The following is a 21,598-nucleotide window of genomic DNA, read 5'->3' on the forward strand; positions in this document are numbered from 1 at the left end:
TGTAGATTCGGGAATTATTTTAGGACACATCAGAGCATGGTGTAAAAAATGGCCATTCTGGTTAAAACCAAAGGTCCACTTAGCCCAATATCCTGCCTTCTGACAGTGGTCAATGCCAAGTGCCCCAGAGTGAGTGAACAGAACAGGTAATCATCAAGTCATCCACCCCGTCGCCCATTTCCAGATTCTGACAAACAGGTTAGAGACACTCTCACTACTAATAACTATTGATGAACCTATGCTCCATGAATTTATCTAGCTCTTTTTTTTTAACCCTGTTATTGTCTTAGTCTTCAGAACGTCCTCTGGAAAAGAGTTCCATGGGTTGACTGTGCATGTGTGAAGAAATACTTCCTTTTGTTTGTTTTAAACCTGCTACCTATTAATTTCAGTTGGTGACCCTTCAGTTCAGTTCTTGCGCTATGGGAAAGAGTAAATAACTCTTCTTTATTGACTTTTTCCAGGAGTCGTGATTTTATAGGCCTCTGTCCTATTCCCTCCTTAGTCACCTCTTTTCCAAGCTGAATAGTCGCAGACTTATTAATTGCTCCTCAGATGGAAAGAACTTGAAATTAATTTATTCCTTGGATAATACGGAATACTGTGTAACAGTTAAACATTCTGCTTTAATAGCAACGAGTTCCATTTTAAGTTGCTTCCTGTCAAGTCAAAGGCAGAATTTCATTTCAGAGTAAATTTGGGCTCCAATTTACAGGCCCATTTCTGAGAGCGCCCTCATAACTTCCAATCAAGTCCAAGGGAGCTGACTCAACTCCATGCAGAAGGCTCTTCAGAATGGGGAACTACATATACACTGATCCCCAACTTCTGGCAAGTTACATAAGCAATCCAGCAGCATATAGGAATTTTGTCACTGACTTCAAAGGGAACAGTAGACCCCAAATCACATTGATCAAGTAATATGTAATACCCGACTTTTCTTCTGCCTTGCATCTGGTACTGTCATTATCACCTGTGCAGAGAGTGGTAATTGGGTGCAAAAGTCTATTATGATTTGACTGTGTTTGCCATGCACTTGAGCCAAGTGAAAATGACATCACAACACATGCTAAGCTAATTAATATTGGAAAACTGTACTGTATTAAGAAACCCTACCCGTGATTTTGAGCAAGGTAAGTAAATTTGATTTAAAAAGGGGGGGGGGGAGCCTTGTGTAGTTTTTGAAAACTGCAATACACATTAACATTCACCGTGAACTTTATTCTCTATATTTAGATTATTAAAGTTTCAAAATCAATAGCTTTCCAATACTCAACTTTGTAACTTATTTATTTTTTGTCCTGAAAGTAGTTATCCACTATAATTTTATGGCAGAATATTTTTATAAAATCATTTGTACTAATTTAAGCATTTATCATTATATGCAAAAAGATTTCTTGATGAGAATATTATAGACGGTGCGTGTTTTTGACATTAGCATTTTATTTGGATGACTAATCTTGCAGATGTGAAATTTTAATGAATTATTCATGGAAGTCTCTCCTCTGAAATTTTAGTTTGCTGCTGCTAATGCTAGTTATTAAACATTTTATTTTTCTTTATAAAACTTGATGAAGAAAATAAGTGTATGCTTACTCAAGAGAAAAGGAGGTGAACTTTTTTCTTTAAAGTTTGTCTAAGTTGACGTCACTTGGAACTTTATTGTGATTTGGTCTCATCCGCTAAACCCTTTATTACCTAGGAAGAATGCTTACAACTCTGACCACATCTTCACTTGCTGTGCCGGAGATCAGTCTTCTGGTGTTTGATTTAGTGGGTCTATATAAGACCCACTAAATCCTATACTGAGGGTGGCTCTGGTACTCCTCATAGTAGCAAGTAAGGGAAGCTGACGGGAGAATTGGTCCCATCAGCCTCCCTCTCTGAAGATGGTGCCATGCTCGAATGAAGGTACACTGACTCCAGCTATGTATTTCACGTAGCTGGCGTTGCATACCTTAACCCAACCTTCCCGGTCTAGTGTAGTTCCTACTGAAGTCGATGGTACAGTTCCCAGGACCTGGAAGTATTTGCAGGATTGGTTCCTAAACAGGTACTCATCTCTATGCCTGTAAGGTAAAATATAGAGCACCCCTCAACTCTGACTACAAAGGCTAAACCCACTGTTTCTACTTGCAAACAGATGCACGCAAGGGTCTGTTCTGGGAGCTGCAGAGTGCCTTCCAATGACGTCACATGGAAGGACACTCTGATCTTTGGAGGACCAGGTCTATGCTCAGACTGGTTGTAACACCATGGCTGAAGCATTCCCTGTTAGGTCCAGGCCTTGCTACATGCTGTGCTTGGGAAGACCCCTGTACTCACAAAGAGCCCCACTGACCTGGTTTTAATGGAGATTCTGGTGAGGGGCAGGCTCCTGTCCATGGGGATCCGTTTTTGCAGGATGGGGACCATAGTGAATGTCAGTAACATGAAATCATAAAAGGGGAAAACAAAACAAAAACTTAGGACATGGCAACTTGTATTACCAGTGTGAACAACCAGCATTTTATTGCATTTGAGAATGCTATAATGTCAGTAATTAGTACTGACTACACAACATTTTTTATTGTCTGTATCAACAGACATGGAATGATGGAATTACAGTTGATGTAAGGAATGAGTTTCTTTTATGCCTTATCAAAAAAAAAATCTCATTACTGGCAGCACATACACATGAAGCACCATGCTAACAGTCTGGACTGTACCATTTTTATCAAGGCTTATGGGTAGAAGATATTTTGTTACCTATTCTGGGCCCATTAAAATGCAACTGCAAATTTACCTCTCAAGACTAGAACGCTAAGTGATTTCTGAAACATCTAAAAATTCAGTCCGAGTACATTAACCAAAGGTACCAAAGGATTTCAAAATAGTTTAACACATTCTTCACGCTATAAGGAATGTAGCTTGTTGGCAATCCGAAAACTACAATAGTTTAAAATTATTAAAAAAATTTTTTTTTACATACGTATATATAAAATATCTAATGATCTGCAATGCCTTAGAATCACAATCCCTACCCCATTCTCTCCCCCAAAATCTGAGTTTTAAGAAGAGTGCTAGGAATTGTATTTGAACTCTTTTAAGCGACAATCAAAGATGATAATATTTTGTGGTCACTGTTCTACATAAGCCTTGATTTTTCATATCACTTCTAGTCAAATGCAGAAACCTAACAGGTTTTACATTTACAAACTTTTCTTTGTGGACAAGGAAGGCTTTGACTCTCATTCCTGACAGCGATTTACCTGATACATGGTACTACTTTCATAATATGTACGCTTTTCTTTGAGAAAAAAAACATGTAACAAATTGTCTTTACATCTTGGCACCTTGTAAAGTTTTTTTTTCTTTATACAAAAGTTCAATAGTTTGACACGCCCCATTATTAATCACTACTTCACTGATAAACTTTGAAAGTGTGACCCTGGAATTCATCATGCAAAATATTTACTGCAGCAGGAGAAAAACGTTTTTTAAAACAACTTTTTTTTTTAGTTTTCAAATGTATGAACCTTTGTTTAAGACAGCCAGAAATGGCAGTGGTAAGATAACAGAGGGGTGGGAAAGTATAAAAACAAACAAAAAAAAAAACCCAGCTCAACACACACTGTACAAAAGAGTCTTCGATCAATGATAAAAGGAGAAAAAAATAATCTGTCAACTATTTTACAATTTAAAAGCAAAAAAAAAAAAAGTCAGGGATTTTCTCCCACATGTCAGCAAATGTCATCCAATATTCTTAAAGCAAGGATAACTAAATAAAATACATGTGCAGCATATTCTGCAATTCCATTACATACAGTAGTTTTTTTTTCCAAAGTTTTTTTTTAGTATAGTTAATATAAAGCAGTTGCACAAAAAGCAAAAGGTGTTTTGACAAACAGGTATGCATTTATTCCTTTTTGAGCAATGGTATTTTAAAAAAGGACCTTTTCCCCTTTTCCTCCCTCCCTCCCCCCCCCAAAAAAGACAAAGGCTCACACGGACACATTGGGATATATATGTACAACATAATAAACCCCCACCCTAACGAAGCAACTGTATATCCAAAAGGATATTGAATCAGAATTGTAAAAATCATAGTGAAGTTTGCTTGATGTAAAGCCTGAGATTTTCAGTTGGTTCTTCTGCAAGGCTGTGACACCTGTCAGATATGTTAAAATCTAATTTTTATTTCTTTTTCTCTTTTTCTTTATTTAGTTTGCTACAGTCTTTAGACTAAGCATGCAAGACATACAACTAAGTGCAACTGAGTGAAATGTATTTTTATTTACTCATTCCCTAACAGTTTGAACTGAGGTATGCGTACTAACAGTTTCTCATGCTGTTATCTTTACTCATGTCTAGCTACACATGCTGAGAATGAACTAATCTACCAGATTTTTATCCTCTTGAATACCAAACTAACCAGCAAACCACTCAGTTTAGAAACATGGGGACCACTTCTCAGGATCCCCATCTGGCTACTGCCGGCACGTCATGAAGCTGCCTGGATATACTTTAAAAAAAAGTTTCAAATGACCACGGACTGCCCTTTTTTCCCTTTCTCTCTCTCTCTCTCTCTTTTAAACAGAACGCAGAGTTGAGCTTTAGAAAAGTAACTGCTAATGAAATTTGTTGTATCAAAGCTTATGTGTGGACAGGAGTGTTATTTCCTTATGAAAAATGTGGATCAAAAACTAAACAAGACTCAGCAAATGTGCCAAGAAAAACCAAAATTAAAGCAGTCATCTTAGCACAATCCTTAAACAAAAGTGGCATACAATCTGTAAAAACAAAGACCCCAAAATATGTTTTAATCTAGGAATACTATTATATGGTCCAGTAAAATTGTGGGAGCTTTTCTGTTCTCTTTTGTATTTTATTAAACTGTCTCCTTTATTTGACACTCCAATTTTCTGCAAAATAACTGCATTTGCTTTCTCCAGCTCCCTTCTTATGGCTCCCTCTGTAACACTGTTTCCTAATTTTAACCTCAAAAGAGCTCCTCAATTTCTCTTCACAGAATTTCGATTTGGTTGCTGTAAAGGAATACGAATAAAAAGTAACTTTGGTTCAGTCATTTTCTTGGCCATCTAAATTTATTAGAATAAAGGAGCAGTTTCCCTTCTAAGGTTAGCAATAGCCCATATTCTTGTCTTTTCCCTCTAAATCCTTCAGCCTCCCTTGATCAACAATAAGAGGATATTTGGCTTCATAAGATAAAGCATATAACAGAGAACATAATTTACCTTTGTGTAATATCTTTGGTAATTTTAGGGGGGAAAGGTACAAAGAAGAATATAAATTAAGCTCTGAAAAGCTTTTTTTTTTTGAAATAATAATTAAACAAAAGCTACAGTCCTACATAAATAAATGAGTGACAGAAAAGTGGTTGCAGAATGAAAGTGTTTTGGTGTTTGGTGACTGATGTGTACTGACCTGTAACAACAGCTTTCTGTATGTAATGTTTGCTTTGAAGAGCACTGCCAGTTTTACCAAACAAGCCCCAGTGCTGTTCTCCCCCACCCCACTATTTACTGTTTTCTACGGTGAGGTTTTGATACTGGCTGGTCTAATATTGCATAACAATCTTAACTGCAGTACAGAATTTGCACAGTTGAAATTATTAACACTGTAGCATTAGTGGGCTCAGTCCTTATTAACTGCCATCACAAGTTTAATCTGAAATCTAATTTGTGTTCAAACAGATTAATGCCACCAAGCAATGCTGAACCGATGTTTAACTGAGAAATGTCACCACATATTACAACAGTTGAATGAAGTCATCTTTCCAACCACTCTTCGCAAATGAAAAACAATAATAAATGTATAGGTACCCATTTTGGTAATCTCAGATATTCCAGAAAGATTTGTTGGCCCATTAAAACTCATGTTAAACAACTGAGAGAGCCTGCCACTGTAGTATTCATTCTCTAATGAAGTGAATTCTGTTGGTGCTGCATATGTTTCTTTGTGCTGTTCAATTTTGTGGCATTTGCTAATATTCACCAATGCTGCCAAAAAAAAAAAAAAAAATCAAAAACCCAAACCAAAAAACCCCTGCTTTGTGGAATGAATGTGTGTTGCTTCCTACAGTATTTCTATGTTCATCTGTCATTCATTCGCATTCTTACAGTACTTCATTTCTGTCTCTCTCTCTCTGTTGGATGACCCTTCGATGCGTACACAGTGCAGCATTTGGGACCTTTTCAAAAAAACAGACACCAAAATGGAATGTTTTCTATAGCTAAAGAAAACATGATGGCATCTGAAGGAGACTGGAATGAATGACGGAAAAAACTACAAACAATTCAATGACATTCAGCTTTGTATAATAAAAACACCTATTAACATTCATCACAAAGTACAGAAAAACATTAAGCCTCCAAGAGGCCCTGGGCCGAGATGTGGCCTGAGGTCAGAACTTAAAATGGTAGAGCAGAAGGGGAGGAGGGGAGAGGAAATAAAAGCAATACATTAAAAAGTTTGGGATAATTTGTCTTGTAACCCCCTCGCCAGTATACACACATACGCGCGCGCACACACACATGCCTTCCCCATCCCAAATGGAAGCAAAACAAAACAAAACAAAAACAAAAAAAAAAGAGGGGTGGGGGAGTAAAGGCAGTGATAACCAACATGCAGTACTGTGCAAATATGTTGTCCATTGGAATCCTTAAAATCTGGGCAAAGGCTTGATCTGCAGTTTAGGTCTACATGCTCAGAGTTTGATGTCCTCAGTGTCCAAAATTGGCAGGACTGCAGTCCGAAACCTGCTGCTATATGTGGGTAAGTGAATCAGTTTCGCAAATTTACAACACTGATGTTGACTGTAAGAGAGGAAAATAATCCCAAGTACCAAACAAGTCCATCCAATGCACAGAGTACAAATTCCTTTTTTCAACAAAAAGTAGAAAAATCAAAAATACTCCCAAATGGGATACTTGATGGCACTAAGAGTTAACATATTTCATAGTTGTCAAAAGTGTACTGAGAATCCTCCAGACTGTACAATAATGGAGAGATTTCACAGCTAAATTTGACGTGTTTTTTCAATCTTCATTCTCAGGATAATGACGTCAGGCATACTCATTCTATGTCCTCATTTACAGGTTCGTCTTCATAATCTCTATCGTGATCAAAATCTGGACTGTGATTGGCTGTTGTCACTAAGGAGAGTGGGCCTTCGTTTTCATCCGGATCCAACGGTTCTTCTTTGACATGCACAGGGTGCCTAGGAAAATTAAAACAGTCAATTAGCATCTTCCCTGTTTAAAAATGAGTTTGTCCTGCTTTGGCAACACAGACTTTTTTGGAGAAATTGAAGGCCTGATTTCCAGAGACGCTGAACACTGGGCAGCTCGAACTAACTTCTCCAGAAGTTGTGGATGGTCACTACTAATAAAATTCAGGCCTATGAACTTTTGGGTTGCTGCTAAAGAAAAAAACAAACAAACAACCAAAAAGTGTATAGCTAAGAATATGGCTACAATTACTTTGCTTCAGTGGGAAAATATCCTAAGAGGAGCATTTGCTTCTATATGGTTTATTCATGGGATTTAGAGAATATGCTCTCAACTGACATATTAAGTTGATTAACACAATCTTTGGATAAATACGTGAAATGAGCACAGTAAAGCAAAATAGTGGTCTGTCAGCCCATTGAGCGGGTGGAGGCTGGGCTAATCATCCCTTGCTGTGTGTTCTGCTTTTCTAGTTAACATGCAGAACCTGTGAGACAACTCTCCAGAGGACGACCCCAAGTGAGGTTCTATCATTAATCAACTTCAAGCAAACACAGCAAAGAGACACCATGATACATGCTTTAAACTCCAAATTAATGCATATTTTTTACAAACTGTCAATAAGGGAAGAAAAGCTCTGCCAGGAAACACAAACGGAGAGGAAAAGGCTCGCTCAACACAACAATATGATAAGAAAGCAGAGCCCTAACGAGAATAATAACACTGTCAGCTGTAAACAAGGCAGAACATGATCCTCAGCTCATGGTGGGCACAAGGATGCACTAAAGAGATGCGATCTGCCAAATTTCTCATTATAGAATAGCACATGAATAACCCGCAGGGGAATGCGGGTTGGTCATTCAAAACGGGTATGATAACAATTGAAAAATGTTGTTCGTAAATCATATTTACAACAAATCCTTCACAAATACAAATTACGTTTTTTGTTCAGTAGCTTTTGATATGTAAAATAGCCATGTGAGTCAATAGTGTCTTGTTGGTGGGACTTCATAGGAAACTAGGATTTTATTGACATTATCAAGTATTAATAATGTGACACGCCAATGGAGACCCTGTTTGCTTCCTAAATAATTGATGTTGCAGGCAATGCCTTAAAATAAAGTGTTAATGAGTTCAAGTCCCTCTCTGTCTCTGGTTGAGTTGCTATCCACCTCCCACAGTGTGGGTTGTTCTCTAGCCAGCATAATTTAACCCTTTCATGTAAGCTATATATAGAAAATCATAAGCACAAACATTCCTGGTTAAAAACTTTTTTTTTATTTCTTCTTACAAAGCATCAAGTTATGATAAATGGTTTACAATAATTACCCTTCATTTTGTAATTCTGGCTAGATGGGAATGGCAATGCTTTTTGTTTCACTTGCTTGCACATCATGCAAGAGGGGGAAAAATGAATCTGTAAATTTGGGATCCAATCACGAATGGTGACTGTGGCTGACTATCTTCTAAACTCAGTTGTTGTGCATGGGCGAGCAAGGAAAAGGAGCGATGCAACAAGGCAAGTGGCTAACAACAAAACTTAGATCTTACACAGTGCTTTGGATCAGTAGACTTTAATCTGCTTTACCAAAAAGGTTGGTTTCATTAACTCACTTTTACAGATGGGGGAAACTGAAGCAAAGTCACTCGCCCAAGGATACCAAGCGGGTTGTGCCCATGAAAGCTCATGATACCATCTACATGTTTTGTTAGGCTACATCTAGACTACAAGCCTCCTTCAAAATAGGCTTTTTCAAAAAAGATACTTTCAAAAAAGCCTCTTTCGAAAAAGAGCATCTAGACTACAACCAGTACTTTTGAAAAAGCAAGCGGCTTTTTCAAAAGAGAGCACCCTGGGAGTCTGGATGCTCTCTTTCGAAAAAGTATAGCTTGCATTACATAGCACCTTTTTTTGAAAGGGCACTTTCGAAAAAAGGCGCTCTTCCTCGTAAAACGAGGTTTTCTGCAGTCGAAAAAACTGCCGTGTTCTTTCGATTTACTTTTGAAAGCACGCAGCAGCAGTCTAGATGCAGGGGAAGTTTTTTCGAAAAAAGGCCACTTTTTTTCAGAAAAAAAGCCCTGTAGTCTAGACACACCTTTAGTGTTTAAGGTGCTGCAAGACTATTTGCTGTTTTTTAAGTTTTCAAAAAGTCACGATACTCTAGAAACAGATTTCCATTTGAAACCGGACCAGATTTGGAAATATCCCCTAAGCTGACTACACAGATGTCTAATATCAGCTGTGACTGCCTTACAATGCTTCCACACTTCAACTTTTTGGCTGTGTCTACACTGTACCCCTTTTCCGGAAAAGGGGTGAAGTGTAGACACAGCCTTTGAGTTGCAAAGGTAACTTCATCAATATGTGGGAATTAGCTGCACTTTCTATCCCGAGTGGCAGAGAAAGAGCAGAGAGAAATTATCTCAGCACAGAGGCATATTAGTGCTTATCGAACATCTTTATTTTTTCAGTTTATGAAAACATACCCTATAACAAGTCTCTGGGGGCTCATGCAATATACAGGAAAATACACTAGTCACTGTTCTCTGGACCTGGGAAGAGGATCTCCTGAAAGCAAACATATACTCCCACCACACCCAGCCAACATCTACAAAAACAGGTGGGCCTCGCATTATGTCCGAAAAGGTCAACATGCTTGGGATCTAATGGGCCAGTGAGTAGCAAATCTGTCAGTTTTTATAAAAATACCCCAGCCATGGTTTTTTTTTTTTTCTATTTAGGACCTCAGCAGAAATCAGCTGCCACGAGGTGGTTTTCAGACAGTTTAGTTTTGAGACAACTGTGGAAGAACACTGACATGCATGTGGAGTAGTCTCATGTCACTGGGAATCAGGGCCTGATCCAGCAAAGCCAGAAAGAAGTCTCCCTGAAGTCAATGGGGATAATCACAAGTTAAAAGAGTCAAGCATGTGCTAAGTGCTTTGTTGATTGGGACTACATCAATATGCAAAGAGATCTATTATATTTGTAACTAGAATATACCCATGGTATGATCATGAATAGGATGAAGTTTAATAAGGTAAAATGCAAAGTACGTCACTTAGGAAGTCACAATTCATTTTACAAATATAGACTGGGAAGCGACAGTCTAGGAAGGAGTACTGCAGAAAGGGATCTAGAGGTCATAGTGGACCCACAAGCTAAATAGGATTCAGCAGTGTGACACTGTTGTAAAAAAAGCAAACATCATTCTGGGATGCATTACAGGAGCAAGACATGAGAAGTCATTCTTCTGCTCTACTGTGTGCTGATTAGACCTCAATTGGAGTATTGTGTCCAGTTCTTGGAACCACATTTCAGGAAAGATGTGGAGAAATTGGAGAGGGTCCAGGTAAGAACAACAAAAACGATGAAAGTTCTAAAAAACATAACCTATGAGGGAAGACTGAAAGAATTGGGCTTGTTTAGTTTGGAAATGAGATGACTGAGAGGGGACACGATAGCAGCTTTTAAATACCTAAAAGGGTGTCACAAGGAGAAGGAAGAAAAATTACTCTCCTTAATCTCTGATAGGACAAGAAGCAATGGGCTTAAATTGCAGCACGGGAGGTTTAGGTTGGACATTAGGAAAAACTTCTTGTCAGGGTGGTTATACACTGGACTAAATTGCGTAGGGAGGTTGTGGAAGCTCCATCACTGGAGATATTTAAGAGCAGGTTTAGACAGATATTTATCAAGGATGATCTAGATTGCGGGTGAGAAACCTAAGGCCCATGGCCCAGATACAGCCCCCGGCTTGCCTGGATCTGACCCCTGAGACTCGGTGCACCCTCCAGCATTGGAGAGCCCACACGTGAGGTGGTTTTGATTGTTTTTGTTTCTCACTTGTGTGCAGCCCCCGACTGACTGTCCTATTGGTCAATGGCCCTGACCCAAAAACGGTTCCCAACCCTAATCTAATTGGTGCTTGGTCCTTCCGTGAAGGCAGGGGACTGGACTTGATGACTTCTTGAGGTCCCTTCGAGTTCTACAGTTCTATGCATCATGACATTCCTAGGTGAAAATGTGAAAAAAAAGAAAAAAGAGCTCCTATGCACACAGAGCAAGAGCTCTGCATTTACATTCCTTTATCCTGGTGGGAGTAATATAGAGTACTGTATTTCTTTAAAAGTCTTGCTCATTGTGATTTTTGTCACTGTTGCCATTTTTTTTGTTATTTTGAAAAATTAATCGTTTTTCCCCCCAAAAGTAAAGGTGCAGTGGTTTTGTGAACCTGACATGGCATTGTGGAGACGGCTTCTTCCCCAGGTTGTGCAGTTTCCAAGGCTATTTTTCACATGTTAATGGGTCTGCCCACCTCACCCATCTATTAGGCTAACACGCTATCACTAAGCTCTAACAACAAAGTGCTAGCAGATTGGGTGGATATTGGCCGCACTTTGTGCAGTTATTGAGTATCTCAGATACAACAGCCCTTGAATATAACTGATTTGTCTCGTTTCCAATCAGCATAACAGTTTCTTAGGACAAATCTGGTTTAGTTTCTCCCTTGGACATTAGATGCCATTTTGCTTTGGAGATTTGGGGTGGGAAGTGCTGAGGATGCCATGCACGTTAATACAATGTTTTCATACCGTGCTGTTGTGCTCTATGGAGTTAACCTGCATGCTACCACAGAAAGGGATCTATGGTATGACCAGATGATTGGAGCTGAAACTGCACAGACTATCGGCAAAAGACATGGCATAAAACCCATGATAGCTGCTACAATAATAGACGGTGAGTGACTATCCTTCCCCTTCTTAATGGTTCCAGGGGTTTTCCCAGAGGAGGCCTTCCATTTTGTAGAAATGCTTGAAAATTTCATTAGGAATTCCAAGATCATGCCAAACACCTACTTTAATGCAAATCTGAAACAAAATCCAGGTTTTCCCAAAAAGGTTCTTGAACCTTTCCAGCGCAACCGCAGGGCAGCTCAAGGTTTTTTTCTATAAGCTTGTGAAACCGGGTGGTTTTGACTGAGTTTCGCTTTGAGGTGTGGGTTTGTCCCCAGAAGCAATAAACAGAGCACTGGGGATGTGAAGCCAAGTGAAGGGAAAATTAGTGAAAAGGTCTGAATGAGTCCAAGTGAGACAAAGCTATAGGGAATCACAAAGCTCTCATATATGCCTCTACACCTCTCTTTCCCCCAGGCTGCTGAAATGTTGGGCAAATGTGAAAAGCAGTGAGACTCCAGTCTGAAGCAATCATCTCTTCAAATGAGGATGTTTCTCTGAACTACTCAAATTTCAAGCAGAAACTGTGTTTGGAAAAACAAAAACAAAACCACAATCCAGCCCCTTGTGTGATGTTTTCATTGCAACACCAAAATGGCAAGGGAAAATGGAAACCCTCTAATTCAGACACTCTTCAAACACCTCAACACTATCTCAATGTTCAGTTTAAAGAATGTAATGTTCAGAGGCAGAGGGAGATTTTTATAATTTGCCAAACCAGTTGGAATCTCTATTTAGTCTTTCTTGTTTACGAGCAGAATTCTAACACATTTTAAGTGAAACGTCTAAGGCTTCAGAAGGGGTTAACAATAAATAACCTTGCTGAACACAGATTTCCCTCCTTTTCACATCTGAGTAATTCTTTTGTTTGTCCACTCTGGGAACAGAGGCGTTTTTAATAAAGCTGACTGTTGTTTAAAGCCACTGTGTTCTGGTGGCGCACACAGCATGCAATAGTTTGCTTTGTGGCTACCTTTGGAGCATATCAGGATGAAAGTGTTATGTCCCCAAGCTGTAATTATGTGACTACTTTCTAGTGTTTCAAAAAGGGGGGAGGGGGAGGTAGCAGTAGTTCAATGTGTCATAAAAAGGAAAGAAATGAATGGTAATGAGACTTCAGCTAAAGTGTTGTACTTGCTTAGTTGTCATGTTAACAAGGTCTCCTAAACCGTATGATAAAGTTTAAGGCTTGATTTATTCCAATATACTGGAACTGTTAAAAAACAATTTGCATTATGGCAGAGAAGTGTGTTTTGCAAAAGAATAGAGAATGTCATTATAAAGTGAACTTAATGGAAATAAGATATTGCAAAGAATAACCATCTATGACTCTGATAGTCTGCGCTGGAAATCTGATGTTGGCACGTAATTATATTTAGCAAACAGTGTAAACCCTGTGATGTTTGAACAGCATCCTGCTCCGTGGCCTTTCAAAGTATTTCAAAACACGTGTTTAATGGGAAAGCCCATAAGCGGCTATCAGGGCATACACCTGGCTGCATTTTTACTTAAACCAAAGGAAATACTCAGTACAGAACACACACTTATCAATCTGAGAATATGGAATCATTCAAGAAACAAACTATGTCATGCTACAACTCAAAAAGGGATTTTGGGGTTCTGGTTGATGGGGTGTACTAGCTCTGCACTAGGGAAGCTAGGCTCACCTGGCTGAAGGAGTCCCGCCCCCACAGCCCTGCTGGGCATGCTCAGACTGCAGCCCAGGTATAAAGGCCTGGAGAGAGGGGCTCAGTCTGGGCTGGCTGCTGAGGAGGAGAGAGGCACTGCCCAAGCTCCTGGGAGGTGAACTGCCAGTGGGACCAGACCTGGGTACTAGCCAGAGAGACACCAGAGAGACAGCCGAGAATCTTGATCATAGAATACTAGGACTGGAAGGGACCTCGAGGGGTCATCGAGTCCAGTCCCATGCCCTCATGGCAGGACCAAATACTGTCTAGACCATCCCCGATAGACATTTATCTAACCTATTCTTAAATATCTCCAGAGATGGAGATTGCACAACCTCCCTGGGCAATTTATTCCAGTGTTTGACCACCCTGACAGTTAGGAACTTTTTCCTAATGTCCAACCTAAACCTTCTTTGCTGCAGTTTAAGCCCATTGCTTCTTGTTCTGTCCTCAGAGGCCAAGATGAACAAGTTTTCTCCCTCCTCCTTATGACATCCTTTTAGATCCCTGAAAACTGCTATCATGTCCCCCCTCGATCTTCTCTTTTCTAAACTAAACAAACCCAATTCTCTCAGCCTTCCTTCACAGGTCAAATTCTCTAGACCTTTCATCATTCTTGTTGCTCTTCTCTGGACCCTCCAATTTCTCCACAGCCTTCTTGAAATGTGGTGCCCAGAACTGGACACAATACTCCAACTGAGGCCTAACCAGCGTAGAGTATAGCGGAAGAATGACTTCCACTGCACTGGGGAAGCTAGGCTCACCTGGTTGAAGGAATCCCACCTGGACTCTGGAGGAAGGACCCTGGAAGGAGGCTGGTGAAAACTGGTAGAAAGTAGCCCAAGGTAGGAGACTGTATCCTGAGGGGCTCAGCATGTTACGGTGGGATTCCCCACTGAGTCAGCAGAGAACCATGCTACTTCTAACAGGACCCTGGGATGGGACCCGATGGAATACGGAGGGCCTGACCCCCCCCACCTGTTCCTCAATCCCCAGCTGTGGGGCCTGCACCCATGGCTAAGGACTCCAGATGCTAGGCCTCTCTGCTCCAGTAGGAGGGGCTTTTGCTAAAGACTCTGGCTACCAGACCGCACTACCCCAGTGTGAGGGGCTGTTGTTACTGACTTTGGCCCGTAGGCCGCTCTGCCCCAGCGAGATGGGTGTTTGTTAAAGACTATGGCTGCTAGGCTGCACGGCTGCACGGCTTCAGCAGGAGGGGTGTGAATGTAGAACTGCAGGTGAGTTTCAGAATGCAGGGTTGGGTGTAGGTCCAAGAACCTCAAGGACGCAACAGCTTCCCCCGGGAGAGGGACGAGTACATCACACCAAGACACTGTGAATGATGACATGAGACACACTCTCCCCCTCTCTCGCGTCTGAGGTGACTGTGCCTCTCGCCACAGTATGTAAGTCCTAAACAATGGGTACTAAATGCAGCAAAGGCACAGCTACGTATATGGTTCCACGAAATGTGCTTCTCTGTTTTTCTCTTGTTATTTTTCCCACCACATACTCCCTTCAAAAACAATGAAATCTTAGGTGAAATGAGAAGTACACGAACTGTACGAGTCCTGAATCTTAACAAAAAAAAAATACCTGGATGAAAGGAAATTTATAAACCTTCATTTCTGTATGTTAGCCCAGGAGAGGGCCTTATTCTTGTGGGAAAAAAATCCATCTCCTTCTATTCCTTTTCCCCTAAAACCGTGCATGGGCATGGGTAGAGCATAACCAATTGTGACTAAAACTGCCTGAAGAGGAATCCATTTGTGATAGTACTAACAGTGTGTCACGTAATGCTACTTTGGGAAAGATAATTAATACTGCACAAACAATCACTGCAAAAGCTAAACTCATTATTCAAATGTTTTGAAGTAAATGGTAAAAGACAATGTTCAAATTAATTATGAATTAAAAATGAATGTTGCCATCTTTAAAGATATTTTTCAAAGCACATTGTACACTGATTTAAAATGCTAGAATATCAAAGTATACAGAGCTTTAGATTCTTGTCCCTTTCCCCCCGCCCTCACAACATATTATGCAGGTGGGAAACTTTTTTTGCCATTAAATGCTAATTAGTTTCACAACTAATTACTAGGATGGTATTAGGTTAATGTTTTTCTACTTTTGATTTAGACCTACTTTTGTAAAGCCTGTATTCAAATTACTTCAAAGAAAAAGGTTACAAGTTACTTGGGTTTCAGATTTTTTTTTTAACATGAACTTCGATAACTCGGCCAATGATTTTATAGTATATTTTAATGAACAGCCAGATAAAATGGACTGCGCTCTTACCCATATTTACCCCCCAGAAGTAGTCACTTGCTCCAAATAAACAATTTTTTTAAAATTTGAGAACTGCATGCCTTATAAACTCTGCTTTCCTTTCCAGCTGCCAATTTTCTAGTATATAATTTGGGGGGATAGAGGAGAATTTACAGCTTTACAAACTCACTCAGTCACTCAAATACTGAGCACCCCCCCTCCCCCACAGGGGCAGCACACCGTTTCTGGCTTACCTCTTTCTGTACTAGCGCTTTGCTCTCGGGATGTTAGATATTGTTTAATTTAACAATTGTTTAAATGCACATGATTATCCGATAGGCCCTGGGGATGGGACAGGGAAGGCAGCCAGTGTGCTCCCAGCCCCAGTCCTGGGGAGCTCCCCGCTACACCATGCTGCTCTCTGCGTAGCAGCGACTGCCTACTGCTCCTGCCTGATGCCTATCAGAGGCAGCAGTGCAGGGGTCGGAAGCATGCAGATACACAGGATCTGGTGTTCACGGGGAGCTGGCTTTTAAGGCAGCTTCCCACGAGCACTGGCTCCAGCCTGCCCCTGCCCCTCTCCCCCGTGCTGCTATCTCTGATACAGAAGCAGCAAAGGGTGGGGAGTACGTGTAGTTGTTTGGATTAAACAATAAGCCCAGATTTATCAGTTAATCATTTAAATGTCTATACATTAACACCCCTATTTTGCTCCAGTGTCATTTGCATTTAGCATGGACAGCAATCTCCTCTTACTTGATGTGGTTACACAGGCACTTGTTCTATTGCTCTCTATTGATATAATGCTCCTTATTAATTTTCCTTTTGATATTTTAAGAGCAATCTGGAAATCATGCATACCTTCACATGTGCCTTCATTAAAGCCTAGCTAAACCAGCTAAACAAGTTCATTCCCCCAGCTAAGCCCTGCCAAGCATGTTTACTGGATAGTCTGAAGTAGACTGAAACAAAAACTTTTCATACAGTTGCCTAAGCGTGTTTTTGTAGCTCTGTTGTCTGGAACTGACCGAAGAGAATGGCAAATGAGTTCACAATTTTACAGCTGTGTGAACTTGTCAGACTGGATTGAGTTGATTGGTTTTATGTGGATGTTGGTAAACGGCCCTTTTATGTTCTAATCGACTTAAATATTTTCAGAAGCTCAGACTTGGTGGAACTTCAGACACAATCACTGAAGACTATCACAGTTACATTGTAGGAGACCCCTAAACACACACACACTTATTCTGTACTTACATTGCTTGCATAGGGGAACGTCCTGGACTACTGTCACTCCCATTACTGTTCGTATGCTCCATTGCACCATTAAGATCTTCCCTCATAGCATTGGCTAAATTGCCCAGAGTGGGATTTCCCATGGAAGCAGTAGTGTATAGAGGTATACTATTATCAGCCATTGAAGCCTGCCAAGGACAAAGGAAAAGTGTATGAAGTACATGGCCACACATTTTTTATATACCTCACAACACAACCACATATTCAAAAATACTCTTCTCATTTACATTAGAAAAGTTTTAAAAAAGCAATGACAGCAAAAGAATTCCATTCTACCAGAGTACCAGGCTGTCATTAAATGATCAAAAAGTGTATGAGCAGTTACAGAGGATTAAAGTTTTCTCTTAGTTATGCCGGTGGAAATCCAGAATGAAGCCAACTGAATTACTCTAGACATACACCAACATAACCAAAGTATAAACTCGGGCCTTTCAGATTCACTGTGTTACTTTAGCACCGCTGAAAGACATCTAAGATGTAACCTGGTAGGGTAAACTAAGATGGCGTTCTCTATTTCTTTAATGCACTATTATCTTAGATATATTAGATTTACTTCCATTCAGTCATGATTGTATATCTGATAAGTACTTCAACAGACACATTTTAGTCCTCTTCTAAATGCAGGTCTTTGTAAAAAGAGAACAAACAGTTAAACATTTTCCTTCTTGTTCCAGATTTATTGGTGGCTAGCTTTTTATTGCATGCTCATGTTTGATCATTTTGACAGGGCTGTCCTACAATAAGCAAGTCAGATTTGCGGCGCATTAAAACCTCTTCCGGGCCAACACAATCCCGTCATGTAGTGATGGGAATAGAACACCCTCAAGCCACATGTGTGTGCATGTGTGTGGTGTTTAAAAAGCAGCAACCCTTCAAAACCAAAAGACCATTTTACCCATCTATGAACCAATGTCCGTGGCTTTCAGATGCGTACCAGCACAGAAAGCCACAGATGTTGGCTCTGCAGTGGCCAACCTAGTCAGGGGAAAGGTCAGCCACCTGCTGCAGTCAAGCAAAAGAATCCATCAGCACCATGTCTGGATGAAGCAAAACTGCCTGGCAGAGGATAATTCATGCAAACGTGCTTCCTACCTGGTGCTCTCAGCTGTGGCGGATTCTTGGGATGTTCCTCACTGCCTGCCACTTGAACCCGGAGAATTACTCCCATTTAAGCACAAATGTGCATGAGGGAACAACCCAGCTATGAGCATAACCTCCCTTTTAATTGTCTCCCGAGATGACCTCGCTAAACATCTGATCGGATGTGATCCGAAAAGCTACTCTAACAAAGAGGATTATTTTTTATCTTTTTGATTCAACATGCAGCAAACTAATTTTGATGAAGGGAATGCAAAGATCAGCTCACATTTCCTGCAGTTTGCAAAATAATAAGGCAAGCTCTTCCCCCATAGAGATAACTTGTAATTGCAATAAAGCAATTTACTTGGGAAGAGGCGGGACAGCAGAAGCACCTGATATGATTATTTCTTGAAAACCACAGTCAGCAAATGACCTGATCCTCTGCATAAAGCAGGAAGCAGGGTAGTTTGGCAGTGAGGTTCAGACTCATTACCCAGAAATACTGGTAGTTTCTTGAACCCCTTTAGCTAGGAGCTTAGGCAGGGGGCCTCTGGAGATCAGACTTTGGGCAGATTTCTGCTGTTGCCTGGTTTTATTCAAAATGGAAAACCCCCCACTCTGTTTGTACTTGGAATATTGGTACTTCTGGTTCCAGGCAGAAGCACAAAGGGCAGAGGCAGATCAACCCAGCAACGCTAACCAATCTGTTCAGAACCATTCACATGGGATAGGGTCACTTTCAGCGTTGGGAGCAGGTTTGGTTGGGCTCCCGGTACGTGTGGGGAATCAGCTTAAAAGCTGGTTCCCCATGCTCACCAGCTCCTAGGGAGCCACTTGCTCCCTTCCTCCTGCACTGCTGTCTGTATTGCAGGCAGCAGCTTGTGAAGGGAGCAGGCAGGAGCCACTATGTGCAGGTGCGCACCAGCTCCCAGGGAGCTGGCTGCCGCCCCATGGGTAACCGCTGAAATGTTCAGCAGTTACCTAGCTGCTTAATTAAATGCATTTTAACATCCCTACCTCCTACCCCACTCCATTTGTGCACAAAGGAACTCGCACCCCGAGGTCTGCAGGGAGGTGCGCTGGCAGTTGCTTGATCTTTGTCTGGAATGGAGCACAGATTTTGGGAGTGCTCTTGTATAGTCAGGCAGAACAGAGCGTAAGCCCTGGGAGAACCACCAATGCTGTCAGGACAGGGAAAAAGATACAGCTTCTAGGTCTCCCCTGAGGTGAGAACTGGGATCATTATACCCTCTATGCTCAGAGCAGGGAAGAGAAGGGTGCTGCTTCTCTCTAACCATGAGGGAAAGCAGACCTCAGAAATGTCAGCTGTGTGTGGCACCACTACCACCCACAGAGGAAAAAAACTCCTGACATTTTTGGAGGTATGTCACATCACATTTTCAATAGGAACCCATCAAATTTGTGATTGCAGATAACGGATATGCCCAAACCTATAAGGGGGCATAGTTCTAGTCAGTAATAGAGAGTTTGGTTCAACATCTCCACAGACAGGAAATTCATATCATAGACTTGTAAATTTATTATACAAACCATGCCATTTCACACATGTTACCTTATACCTTATGCATAAAATGTTTTATGCCAATGATTTTTTTCTCTTTTTTCTCTTTTTTTTTTTTTGCAAATGCTCACAGTCCTCTTGCACAGCAGAGAACACATCACAATTTTTACAGAAGGCCATGAGATGTAGGTTTGGCGCTACTCGTTAGAAACGGTCTCATAATAGGGAGCAAGGAGCCTGCTGGTATATTTTACTCCTACTAAAACCTTATATTTAATTGGCACAATATTATCTTATCATATTGTTTATTGACAAGCCTCAAAAGCTTGAGCAAAACCTGCTCAGATTCTCATCTGAATCAAGTTGTTTGTTTAGCATTATCCGAGGACACAAAACACAGGCTAGTCTTTTGAGAAACTGGAAAATGAAAATAGTTTTGGGGTTTTCACAAAAGAATGGAAGGAAATGACAAGAACAACAACCCATGTTTTAGAAGGAACACATGAATAGTTCTGCATGATAAGCGTGTTAATTGAAATTAGTTGCATAGTTAACAGACTCTGAAGGAATGCAGGATCATTTTATTTTTGTCTTTCAGCCTGATGAAGGTAAAATGTGCTTGTAATCGTAACACTATTCAACAGACAAAGCAGTTTTTAAAAATCATACTTCACAAAATTCAAGGGAAAATAAGTTATTAATGAATGGTATTTACAGTTGCTTCATTTAAACATGCTTTCATTTTCCTTTCGGAAGTTACTGCATTAACTGAAATAATTAGGAGAAATGCACTGGGCCACTTCTCTCCCATTAATCTGTTTTCTTCTTTAAAAAAAATAAATTGCTTAAATTGCAAAGCCAGTAAATCTTTCACAACACTTAATTGCTCAAACACCCCACACTTAATCCACTGAACACAGTTTAACCTTTGGCGAACATCTTGGGAAGGCTCTCTATGAATGTTTGGGGCTCCATCGTGCAATCATCAACTATCTTGCAGAAATAAGCTATTGCATGTGAGGAACTCATGGGCAAGATTAAGGCCCTTGTAATGATTGGGGAAACCGTGTGGAAGAGGTGTGAAAACACATAGTAATTAGTAGGCAAAATACAAAAAAAAAAGCTTGTAACTTAGTGGTTCTTATAATGAATACTGATGTCATCGGGGGGCATATGAGCCGAAATAAATAATTTGAACAGAGAAAGAATGAGGAAAACATGTATTTCTTTTGTATAATACACAAAAGAAGTTTCAGATATGCACAAATGTTTACTGTGCACATATATTTATATCATTCCTGTATTGTGAAATATCTGCATGGCCTTTTTAATTTCTGACATCTCTCTTCTTCTTTACAAAGTAAACTCAACATTTGTTATTTGACAACAATAGAAAAATATGAAAAATACCCTTAAAAGAAGGTGGGGGGTGGCGGGGAGAGAAGGCTCGCCTTTCCCTTTAAAGCCATGAACAATAGAAGGTCATGTGACACAGTATCCTATCATTCAGCACATTAATAGCTGTGCTAGAGTAATTACACTTGTGGTATTTTTGCCTCAAGTGAAATTCTGAAATAAGAGGATGGAAATTATGATACTGCTGATAAATATTAATAAGTGAACTTTTAATTTTTTTGCCACAATATTCAAAATGCTAAGCATCTAGCTAATGCTGAAGCAGCCTGATATGTGTTTGCCTCCAGGGACTATGATGCTTTATGCACTTAAGAAAAAAGTTTAACGGAATTAAAATTTAATATCTAATTAGAGCAAGG

General features: G+C 40.3%; 1 protein-coding gene across 50 annotated transcripts in view; it reads right to left on the bottom strand.

The window, feature by feature from the left end:
• Window positions 1-2,480: 2,480 nt before the first annotated feature.
• The window catches only part of FOXP1 (forkhead box P1), a 562,577-nt gene continuing 543,459 nt past the window's right edge, over window positions 2,481-21,598 (bottom strand). For all 50 annotated transcript variants that reach the window (XM_075938629.1, XM_075938614.1, XM_075938618.1 and 47 more), the window contains 2 exons: window positions 17,183-17,349; window positions 2,481-7,222 (listed from right to left, as the gene is read on the bottom strand). In XM_075938629.1, coding sequence (XP_075794744.1) covers window positions 7,078-7,222; window positions 17,183-17,349 — 312 coding nt within the window. In that variant the 3' untranslated portion in view covers window positions 2,481-7,077. The remainder of the gene's footprint in view (window positions 7,223-17,182; window positions 17,350-21,598) is intronic.

This window comes from Pelodiscus sinensis, chromosome 11 (genome assembly GCF_049634645.1).
Source record: "Pelodiscus sinensis isolate JC-2024 chromosome 11, ASM4963464v1, whole genome shotgun sequence".
NCBI lineage: Eukaryota > Metazoa > Chordata > Testudines > Trionychidae > Pelodiscus > Pelodiscus sinensis.